General features: G+C 44.2%; 2 protein-coding genes across 2 annotated transcripts; both read left to right on the forward strand.

Moving 5' to 3' along the window:
• Nucleotides 1–3: 3 nt before the first annotated feature.
• On the forward strand, nucleotides 4–1,216 carry LOC142924446 (uncharacterized). Its single transcript, XM_076066941.1, has 2 exons — nucleotides 4–929; nucleotides 1,127–1,216. Exons 1-2 carry the CDS (start codon nucleotides 117–119, stop codon nucleotides 1,214–1,216), a joined length of 903 nt encoding a protein of 300 aa, XP_075923056.1. The 5' UTR covers nucleotides 4–116.
• On the forward strand, nucleotides 1,117–11,179 carry LOC142924432 (uncharacterized). Its single transcript, XM_076066864.1, has 3 exons — nucleotides 1,117–6,924; nucleotides 8,480–8,561; nucleotides 8,770–11,179. The coding sequence occupies exons 1-3, from the start codon at nucleotides 1,311–1,313 to the stop codon at nucleotides 8,798–8,800; spliced, it is 5,727 nt and encodes a 1,908-aa protein (XP_075922979.1). The 5' UTR covers nucleotides 1,117–1,310; the 3' UTR covers nucleotides 8,801–11,179.
• Nucleotides 11,180–11,853: the final 674 nt, after the last annotated feature.

Raw genomic sequence — 11,853 nt, forward strand, 5'->3', positions numbered from 1 at the left:
CTGCAAGTTCAGCAATTGAATCCACCTTCTCATCTTCCACAATCCCCATTTCAATATCAAATTCAGTCTCAACAGAAACTATTTCCACCATCACAGCTACTCCATCCAGCCTGATCATGAGCACACAGCCACCCGCAAGTTCAGCAGTTGATTTTCTCTTCTCATCTTCCACAATCCCCATTTCAATATCAAGTTCAGGCTCAACAGGAACAGCAGAAATTTCCACTAGCATAGCGACTCTATCCAGCCTGATCATGAGCACACAACCACCCGCAAGTTCAGCAGTTGAATCCACCTTCTCATCTTCCACAATCCCCATTTCAATATCAAGTTCAGTCTCAACAGAAACAATTTCTACTACCACAGCGACTCCATCCAGCCTGATCATGAGCACACAGCCACCCACAAGTTCAGCAGTTGAATCCACCTCATCTTCCACAATCCCCATATCATTATCAAGTTCAGTCTCAACAGAAACAATTTCCACCATTACAGCTACTCCATCTATCGTGATCATGAGCACACAGCCACCCACAAGTTCAGCAGTTGAATCCACCTTCCCATCTTCCACAATCCCCGTTTCAATATCAAGTTCAGTCTCAACAGAAACTATTTCCACTACCACAGCGACTCCATCTAGCCTGATCATGAGTACACAGCCACCCGCAAGTTCAGCAGTTGAATCCACCTTCTCATCTTCCACAATCCCCATATCAATATCAAGTTCAGTCTCAACAGAAACAATTTCCACCATCACAGCTACTCCATCCAGCCTGATCATGAGCACACAGCCACCCGCAAGTTCAGCAATTGAATCCACCTTCTCATCTTCCACAATCCCCATTTCAATATCAAATTCAGTCTCAACAGAAACTATTTCCACCATCACAGCTACTCCATCCAGCCTGATCATGAGCACACAGCCACCCGCAAGTTCAGCAGTTGATTTTCTCTTCTCATCTTCCACAATCCCCATTTCAATATCAAGTTCAGGCTCAACAGGAACAGCAGAAATTTCCACTAGCATAGCGACTCTATCCAGCCTGATCATGAGCACACAACCACCCGCAAGTTCAGCAGTTGAATCCACCTTCTCATCTTCCACAATCCCCATTTCAATATCAAGTTCAGTCTCAACAGAAACTATTTCCACTGCCACAGCGACTCCATCCAGCCTGATCACGAGCACACAGCCACCCACAAGTTCAGCAGTTGAATCCACCTCATCATCCACAATCCCCATATCATTATCAAGTTCAGTCTCAACAGAAACAATTTCTACTACCACAGCGACTCCATCCAGCCTGATCATGAGCACACAGCCACCCACAAGTTCAGCAGTTGAATCCACCTCATCTTCCACAATCCCCATATCATTATCAAGTTCAGTCTCAACAGAAACAATTTCCACCATTACAGCTACTCCATCTATCGTGATCATGAGCACACAGCCACCCACAAGTTCAGCAGTTGAATCCACCTTCCCATCTTCCACAATCCCCGTTTCAATATCAAGTTCAGTCTCAACAGAAACTATTTCCACTACCACAGCGACTCCATCTAGCCTGATCATGAGTACACAGCCACCCGCAAGTTCAGCAGTTGAATCCACCTTCTCATCTTCCACAATCCCCATATCAATATCAAGTTCAGTCTCAACAGAAACAATTTCTACTACCACAGCGACTCCATCCAGCCTGATCATGAGCACACAGCCACCCACAAGTTCAGCAGTTGAATCCACCTCACCTTCCACAATCCCCATATCATTATCAAGTTCAGTCTCAACAGAAACAATTTCCACCATCACAGCTACTCCATCCAGCCTGATCATGAGCACACAGCCACCCGCAAGTTCAGCAATTGAATCCACCTCATCTTCCACAATCCCCATTTCAATATCAAATTCAGTCTCAACAGAAACTATTTCCACCATCACAGCTACTCCATCCAGCCTGATCATGAGCACACAGCCACCCGCAAGTTCAGCAGTTGATTTTCTCTTCTCATCTTCCACAATCCCCATTTCAATTTCAAGTTCAGGCTCAACAGGAACAGCAGAAATTTCCACCAGCATAGCGACTCTATCCAGCCTGATCATGAGCACACAACCACCCGCAAGTTCAGCAGTTGAATCCACCTTCTCATCTTCCACAATCCCCATTTCAATATCAAGTTCAGTCTCAACAGAAACTATTTCCACTGCCACAGCGACTCCATCCAGCCTGATCACGAGCACACAGCCACCCACAAGTTCAGCAGTTGAATCCACCTCATCATCCACAATCCCCATATCATTATCAAGTTCAGTCTCAACAGAAACAATTTCCACCATTACAGCTACTCCATCTATCGTGATCATGAGCACACAGCCACCCACAAGTTCAGCAGTTGAATCCACCTTCCCATCTTCCACAATCCCCGTTTCAATATCAAGTTCAGTCTCAACAGAAACTATTTCCACTACCACAGCGACTCCATCTAGCCTGATCATGAGTACACAGCCACCCGCAAGTTCAGCAGTTGAATCCACCTTCTCATCTTCCACAATCCCCATATCAATATCAAGTTCAGTCTCAACAGAAACAATTTCCACCATCACAGCTACTCCATCCAGCCTGATCATGAGCACACAGCCACCCGCAAGTTCAGCAATTGAATCCACCTTCTCATCTTCCACAATCCCCATTTCAATATCAAATTCAGTCTCAACAGAAACTATTTCCACCATCACAGCTACTCCATCCAGCCTGCTCATGAGCACACAGCCACCCGCAAGTTCAGCAGTTGATTTTCTCTTCTCATCTTCCACAATCCCCATTTCAATATCAAGTTCAGGCTCAACAGGAACAGCAGAAATTTCCACTAGCATAGCGACTCTATCCAGCCTGATCATGAGCACACAACCACCCGCAAGTTCAGCAGTTGAATCCACCTTCTCATCTTCCACAATCCCCATTTCAATATCAAGTTCAGTCTCAACAGAAACTATTTCCACTACCACAGCGACTCCATCCAGCCTGATCATGAGCACACAGCCACCAGCAATTTCAGCATTTGAATTGCTCTTCTTGTCTTCCACAATTCCTAGTTCAATATCAAGTTCCACCTCAACAGAAACTGTTTCTACCAACACAGCTACTCCATCCAGCCTGATCATGAGCACACAGCCACCAGCAAGTTCAGCAGTTGAATCCACCTTCTCATCTTCCACAATCCCCATTTCCATATCAAGTTCAGTCTCAACAGAAACAATTTCCACCAACACAGCTACTCCATCTATCGTGATCATGAGCACACATACACCCACAAGTTCAGCAGTTGAATCCACCTCATCTTCCACAGTCCCCATTTCCACATCAAGTTCAGTCTCAATAGGAACAATTTCCACCAACACAGCTACTCCATCTATCGTGATCGTGAGCACACAGCCACCCACAAGTTCAGCAGTTGAATCCACCTTCCCTTCTTCCACAATCCCCGTTTCAATATCAAGTTCAGTCTCAACAGAAACTATTTCCACTACCACAGCGACTCCATCTAGCCTGATCATGAGTACACAGCCACCCGCAAGTTCAGCAGTTGAATCCACCTTCTCATCTTCCACAATCCCCATTTCCATATCAAGTTCAGTCTCAACAGAAACAATTTCCACCAACACAGCTACTCCATCTATCGTGATCATGAGCACACATACACCCACAAGTTCAGCAGTTGAATCCACCTTCTCATCTTCCACAATCCCCATTTCCATATCAAGTTCAGTCTCAACAGAAACAATTTCCACCAACACAGCTACTCCATCTATCGTGATCGTGAGCACACAGCCACCCACAAGTTCAGCAGTTGAATCCACCTTCCCTTCTTCCACAATCCCCGTTTCAATATCAAGTTCAGTCTCAACAGAAACTATTTCCACTACCACAGCGACTCCATCTAGCCTGATCATGAGTACACAGCCACCCGCAAGTTCAGCAGTTGAATCCACCTTCTCATCTTCCACAATCCCCATATCAATATCAAGTTCAGTCTCAACAGAAACAATTTCCACCATCACAGCTACTCCATCCAGCCTGATCATGAGCACACAGCCACCCGCAAGTTCAGCAATTGAATCCACCTCATCTTCCACAATCCCCATTTCAATATCAAATTCAGTCTCAACAGAAACTATTTCCACCATCACAGCGACTCCATCCAGCCTGATCATGAGCACACAACCACCAGCAAGTTCAGCAGTTGAATCCACCTCATCTTCCACAATCCCCATTTCAATATCAAGTTCAGTCTCAACAGAAACTATTTCCACTACCACAGCGACTCCATCCAGCCTGATCATGAGCACACAGCCACAAGCAATTTCAGCATTTGAATTGCTCTTCTTGTCTTCCACAATCCCTAGTTCAATATCAAGTTCCACCTCAACAGAAACTGTTTCTACCAACACAGCTACTCCATCCAGCCTGATCGTGAGCACACAGCCACCCACAAGTTCAGCAGTTGAATCCACCTTCCCTTCTTCCACAATCCCCGTTTCAATATCAAGTTCAGTCTCAACAGAAACTATTTCCACTACCACAGCGACTCCATCTAGCCTGATCATGAGTACACAGCCACCCGCAAGTTCAGCAGTTGAATCCACCTTCTCATCTTCCACAATCCCCATATCAATATCAAGTTCAGTCTCAACAGAAACAATTTCCACCATCACAGCTACTCCATCCAGCCTGATCATGAGCACACAGCCACCCGCAAGTTCAGCAATTGAATCCACCTCATCTTCCACAATCCCCATTTCAATATCAAATTCAGTCTCAACAGAAACTATTTCCACTACCACAGCGACTCCATCCAGCCTGATCATGAGCACACAGCCACAAGCAATTTCAGCATTTGAATTGCTCTTCTTGTCTTCCACAATCCCTAGTTCAATATCAAGTTCCACCTCAACAGAAACTGTTTCTACCAACACAGCTACTCCATCCAGCCTGATCGTGAGCACACAGCCACCCACAAGTTCAGCAGTTGAATCCACCTTCCCTTCTTCCACAATCCCCGTTTCAATATCAAGTTCAGTCTCAACAGAAACTATTTCCACTACCACAGCGACTCCATCTAGCCTGATCATGAGTACACAGCCACCCGCAAGTTCAGCAGTTGAATCCACCTTCTCATCTTCCACAATCCCCATATCAATATCAAGTTCAGTCTCAACAGAAACAATTTCCACCATCACAGCTACTCCATCCAGCCTGATCATGAGCACACAGCCACCCGCAAGTTCAGCAATTGAATCCACCTCATCTTCCACAATCCCCATTTCAATATCAAATTCAGTCTCAACAGAAACTATTTCCACCATCACAGCGACTCCATCCAGCCTGATCATGAGCACACAACCACCAGCAAGTTCAGCAGTTGAATCCACCTTCTCATCTTCCACAATCCCCATTTCAATATCAAGTTCAGTCTCAACAGAAACTATTTCCACTACCACAGCGACTCCATCCAGCCTGATCATGAGCACACAGCCACAAGCAATTTCAGCATTTGAATTGCTCTTCTTGTCTTCCACAATCCCTAGTTCAATATCAAGTTCCACCTCAACAGAAACTGTTTCTACCAACACAGCTACTCCATCCAGCCTGATCATGAGCACACAGCCACCAGCAAGTTCAGCAGTTGAATCCACCTTCTCATCTTCCACAATCCCCATTTCCATATCAAGTTCAGTCTCAACAGAAACTGTTTCCACTGCCACAGTGACTCCATCCAGCCTGATCATGAGCACACAGCCACCAGCAAGTTCAGCAGTTGAATCCACCTTCCCATCTTCCACAATCCCCGTTTCAATATCAAGTTCAGGCTCAACAGGAACAGCGGAAATTTCCACCAGCATAGCGACTCCATCCAGCCTGATCATGAGCACACAGCCACCCGCAAGTTCAGCAGTTGAATCCACCTTCTCATCTTCCACAATCCCCATATCATTATCAAGTTCAGTCTCAACAGAAACAATTTCCACCATTACAGCTACTCCATCCAGCCTGATCATGAGCACACAGCCACCCGCAAGTTCAGCAGTTGAATCCACCTTCTCATCTTCCACATTCCCCATTTCAATATCAAGTTCAGGCTCAACAGGAACAGCGGAAATTTCCACCAGCATAGCGACTCCATCCAGCCTGATCATGAGCACCCAGCCACCCGCAAGTTCAGCAGTTGAATCCACCTCATCTTCCACAATCCCCATTTCCATATCAAGTTCAGTCTCAACAGAAACTATTTCCACCATCACAGCTACTCCATCCAGCCTGATCATGAGCACACAGCCACCCGCAAGTTCAGTAGTTGAATCCACCTTCTCATCTTCCACAGTCCCCATTTCAATATCAAGTTCAGGCTCAACAGGAACAGCAGAAATTTCCACCAGCATAGCGACTCCATCCAGCCTGATCATGAGCACTCAGCCACCCACAAGTTCAGCAGATGAATCCAGCTTCTCATCTTCCACAGTCCCCATTTCCATATCAAGTTCAGTCTCAATGGGAACAATTTCCACCAACACAGCTACTCCATCTATCGTGATCATGAGCACACAGACACCCACAAGTTCAGCAGTTGAATCCACCTTCTCATCTTCCATAATCCCCAGTTCAATATCAAGTTCAATCTCAACAGAAACTGTTTCTACCAACACAGCTACTCTATCCAGCCTGATCATGAGCACACAGCCACACGCAAGTTCAGCAATTGAATCCACCTTTTCATCTTCCACAATCCCCATTTCCATATCAAGTTCAGTCTCGTCGTCGTACCCCCCGGCGTCGAGCACGGTGAAGCCCAATGTGGACGTGTCCATCTCCCCAAACTCCAGCGTCACCGTGTTGGGTCAACAGTCGGACTTCAGCCCCAACACTCGCCGTAAGTATCATTCACTCCGCGACCCTGCCGTGTGTTCTCGGGCTGTACCACCGCGTTCTTCGGCACGATGTCAGACTCCGTGGCTCCAATTAGCATGCATTTAGTCACTCGAGAACCTCCCAGCCTGTCGGATATCGTGACGAACAACACACGCTGCCATCCGAATTCACCATCGGAGCAGCTGTGCAGCGCAACCGTGACAAGCTGCACAATCACTCTGACACGTTCCAAGATCAGCTGTGAATCACGTGGCGGGGAAGCCATCGGTGAATTAAGCAATGGGGTGAGACTGGCTAACAAAAACATGTATTTCCCCCTGAAGACGGTTCAGTTTGGCCATATATTTATTTGCTTGGAGCAATTGAATCGCTATCAGAGTCAACCAGCAAATGATCACAATAGTAATGTTGTTAATTTATCCAGGAAAATATCAGTGAGTCTCAAGTTTCCTAATCATTTGGGTCTTACATTGGGATGGTGAGCCAATTATATTACACGTACTGAGAGTTTGGGTAACTCTCAGAGCTCTGCACATATTTATTTCATCCATTGCTTTGTTGCCATCTCCTGGATACCTCAAAGCCCAAGTCTACCGCATCTGATTAACTGAGGTGACATTCTCTCCATGTACTAACCAGCCTTCTAAGCTTGTGCGATCTGATGTGACCAGGTGCATTCAGGGTAGTTCGGTCATACACAAGTTAGGTCACGTGTAGGTGGCAGCCCACCTCTAGGTCAGTCGCTTAGTAGCACAGTCCCACCTTGGAGCCAGTTAATTTGAGGTGACATTCAAGCCCTTTATGAAACACAGATGCACGCACACGCAAATAACCGTCTTCATTAAAATAGGTGTAATGCGTACACTTCACATTGGGAATTCATACCACAGGGTTGCTCTATTACGTAACAATGATATCAATTTATAGACACAGGCACCCCTCATTTTAACCCTTTAAACATAGTGATGCTTTAATATTTACTACTATAATGAGCCAAGAATGTCTGTGTGTCCCGCGCGTGACGTCAATCCACGTTGACCAGTCCCCCTCATTAATAATCATGAACAGGTGACGTTCTCCAAGACGATTGGTTGATTGTTTCACTCGAAACGTCGTGATATTTTTGATTATTTTTCTATCTACGTGGCTTTACCGAAAGACCCAAAGAATATAATGCTGTTGTATTTTACAGAACAATCTGCAGCACAGCTAAGTGCTTCCAATATGTAGTTCAATAGGGCATGGTGGTGCCGTGGTAACAATACTTCACAGCAAGAAGGTTCTGGTTTCGATTCCCCGACTTGGCCGCCTTTCTGTGTGATACCTCTCACAGCTAACAAAAAAAGATATTCCTGATATTGCTCAAATATGTAAATGCTGCAGTTATGTGGAAATTACCAGATTTGGATTTCAAATAACAACATCTCCCCCCCCCCCCTACTGCAAAGAGCTTGGTAGGGCCCTCCTGAAAAAGAGCTATAAGACTCAGGGAAATCATCCTGGCTAAACAAGTCTAATAATAATAAGCACATGGCTCTTTTGTATTCCACTTTCAGGAAATGCAACTATTGCCGCATCAGTGGTGTGCGGGAGCCTGCTGCTGATGCTGCTGCTGCTGGCGGTGCACTACTTATGCAGGTGAGTACTCTGCAGCTCATTTCATACAAGCGTGATATTTTGAACACTGTCACTTTTTGAATACGATCTTAACGTGACTTAAATCATGGCATGTTTTTTTATTGTTTTTTTTGCATACCATTTTAACAATGCTACATTGATTAAAACCTTGCATTAACAGTTAATTAACAAATATATTGTGTGTGTCTTTGATGGATGCGTGACTTAGAAAAAGGAATGTAATTTACCACATCGCCTAAGGAGTGCCGGTGAAGACACTGAACAATTACTGCTGTCAGAGATCAAGAACCCATAATTGCATGGTAGTTGTTAAGCATTATCCAATGCATGCTTGTGCCATGACGATCTTCTATAGGTCAATTTCCCAATTTAACCACGAGTTGACTTCTTTATATATATTAAAAAAAAACTTTCTTGTGAAGTCATTAATGTTATAAATTCAACGCGTGGCGATCTGCGATGTCGGTCTGTACCACTTGTGTTGCCTTCAGTGTGAGCTTCCAAGGCACTAATTCAACACATTGAATAATAATAATCAGTATCACACCAACTGACATCCAGTAGGTCCAGGACTTTGGCTGTAATCATTTATACCATAAGATGTTGTGTTAAGGAAGTTTATACTTCATCGCTTATATCATAATAAGAGTGAGAATTTACATTTGTAAGGAGCGCTTCACATAGATCCAAATACGTGGTAGCAATTTCCTACTTTGATGTTTCACGAGGGTTTTTATATCCAGGTCGCCAATGTAATTCCATGAAGGCTTTTATTTACACTTTCATTTTAACCGTATATGAAAGTGTATGCTAAATAAGTATGATACATGTAAAATACTGTTCAATGCAATGTGGATTTATAAAAGCGCCTAAATGCAAACGCATTTCAAGGCCCTGCAACACAACCAGGGGATGGTGACAGTGACAGCAAAGGAGGACTATTTGACCTATGTAGTAAGAGAGAGATGGTCATTCATTGGAGGAGTAGGCAGGCGAGTTTGGTGAGCGGAGGATAGAGGATGGAAGAATGATTATTTTTTAGGATGTAAATGATTGTAGCGAGGTTAGCGGTGACACACGGAAAGTTCTCCGGATGTGTGGTGGCGGGGAGACACAGGTAGAGACAGGGCGGGAGGAGACGCAGAGTCGATATCGGAAATTACATTCCTGATGATCTCCACCTGTGAGAGAGAAATATGTCACTGCAGTGGTTCACACTGGGCGGCTGATGGGAGTTATGGAGGAAGTTACTATGTGCCCATGCAGGAGCGAGTTGTCAGTGCTGAAAGGGGATTTAAGGTTTTCAGCTCCATTAGCACTAAGAGCAGAAAGTGTAATTTGATCCTTGCCAGAGCTTAATAGATTGGGGATTCCTCTTTGTTTTAATGTAAGTATTGCACATTCAGTGTCGGCTTCACATAAACTAAAAATACTGCACCAGCTCAGTGTGTTATTAATTCGACTCTGTATTTATCGGATGAGTTAATATGTATAAATCTGTTTGAACCTCGGTTATTATTTTAAAACGCTCTCTTTAATTTACCCATGAAAACCTCAATGAATCTCAAGACTCCTTTTCATTAGCGACCTGTATAGGGATATTTTGGTCCTGTATTGGGATGTTTGGCCAATTCCATTCATGTTTGTTTGCCATGTGGCAAGAAACCGAGGTATTGTAGATAATCCATGCATATAAGTGGATGGCACTCAAGGCTCTGCCTATTAAAATAAATGTCATAATTACCTGACCTGGTATTGCTGGTAAATTCAAAAGGGATCCTGGATTCCTTCTAAATAAACAGGCATTCATCAACTGTTCCTTATTAAGTGTTAATTTATTATATTGATATTAAAGCACTACTGTAGTAACACATTTCTTTTTTGCTGATCTGTCTTAAAGTTATTTATGTATTTTTTTAAAAAAAATCTGAATTTTATTTTTTGTAACAACTTGTTTTACTTGGTGGACGTGCTATAAACCCTGCATAAATAAATTACATCTCTTCCGAATAAATCTTTAAAAAGCACAATGTATACTGTGTCACAATACACTGCATCATCATCATGAGCCAATACATATCCATTGCTGGATGAAGGCCTCCTCCGGAAGTTGTCATCATTCTAGTTCAGGGGTGGGCACATTTTTTGACTCGCGGGCCACAAATGGGTTCTAAAATTTGACAGAGGGGCCGGGCCAGGAACAGATGGATGGAGTGTTTGTGTGAACTAATATAAATGACATGTTAAAAATCATTACATGAAAGGATTTGGCCTTTAACAGGTAGCAAAGCATTTATTTGCAAGGCAATGTAACAAATTGCACGAACATGAACAATAGAAAAACATGTCGTAACTCCCGGTCAAAGTGCGCCATCTAATGGGGAAATGGGGGCATTATAGGGAGAAAGGTAAAATTTAATTTAATAATATTTGAACAAGTTCGGCGGACCGGATTAAAAAGCCAAACGGGCCGTATATGGCCCAGGGGCCGTACTTTCGCCATGTCTGTTCTAGATATTGCGATTCAGTGATCCATCTAATAAAGATGGTGGTCACTGCATCGGGCGCTTTCAGATGTGCTTCTGCGGCCGTCTGGAATGCTCTTCCTTCCGATATTAGGAACCAACTTTTCAATTTAGATCGAAAATTAATTTCTTTATGACCGCTTTTTGTGTTTAGTTTTTTGTCCTTCCCCCACAACTCCGATTAGCACGGTTGGCTATGTATGGTGCGAAAGAAGTTTAGCATACATACATACATTTAGCTGCTACACACGAGGTGATCACATCACTCCATCTCCGTGGTGAACGTTCTCTACGGCAAGCTCTCTCCTTTGGCTGCCGCTCCATCATTAGTCTCGACCACCGGCCATTGCTACTTTCAGCGATGAGTCCTGATCAATGCCATTGACTTAACAGTCAATATGATGTATTGAACTTGTGCATGTTCCTTAATCCACATGCTCCTCTGTCTCGTTTAATCTCAAGTGTGCATCTTCTACATGCTTTTTTCGCACACATTAAGATGTTGTTCCATCTTCTTCATCAGAATCCATTTTTCTCATCCACATGTCACAACAGTTAGGCACTTGTAGTGGAGCAGGAAGGTGCGTAGTACAAACAGCGTGATTACATGATCACACAGACAGTACGCGTTATCTTGGGTCAGCCTGTAGTGAAGGCAAATACAGTGCAGGTTATGTTAGGGCAAATTAAGCTGGGAGAGCCGTGGACGGCTGTGATTGGTTGGAGCTGTTGCCAAGGCTAGAGTGGCGCCTAAAGGTCTGGAGGAG

The sequence above is a fragment of the Petromyzon marinus genome, chromosome 13, assembly GCF_048934315.1.
Source record: "Petromyzon marinus isolate PM22_M1 ecotype Great Lakes invasive population chromosome 13, UKy_Petmar_22M1.pri1.0, whole genome shotgun sequence".
NCBI classification, from domain to species: Eukaryota; Metazoa; Chordata; class Hyperoartia; order Petromyzontiformes; family Petromyzontidae; genus Petromyzon; species Petromyzon marinus.

Excerpts from the sequence above, each read along its gene's own strand:
- LOC142924446 (XM_076066941.1), top strand. The coding sequence starts at position 117 with ATGAGCACACAGCCACCCGCAAGTTCAGCAGTTGATTTTCTCTTCTCA. Across the intron at positions 930-1,126 it reads TCATGAGCACACAGCCACCC|TTCAGTCTCAACAGAAACTA; the intron begins GCAAGTTCAGCA and ends TTCAATATCAAG.
- LOC142924432 (XM_076066864.1), top strand. The coding sequence starts at position 1,311 with ATGAGCACACAGCCACCCACAAGTTCAGCAGTTGAATCCACCTCATCT. Across the intron at positions 6,925-8,479 it reads CTTCAGCCCCAACACTCGCC|GAAATGCAACTATTGCCGCA; the intron begins GTAAGTATCATT and ends TTCCACTTTCAG. Across the intron at positions 8,562-8,769 it reads GCGGTGCACTACTTATGCAG|AAAAAGGAATGTAATTTACC; the intron begins GTGAGTACTCTG and ends TGCGTGACTTAG.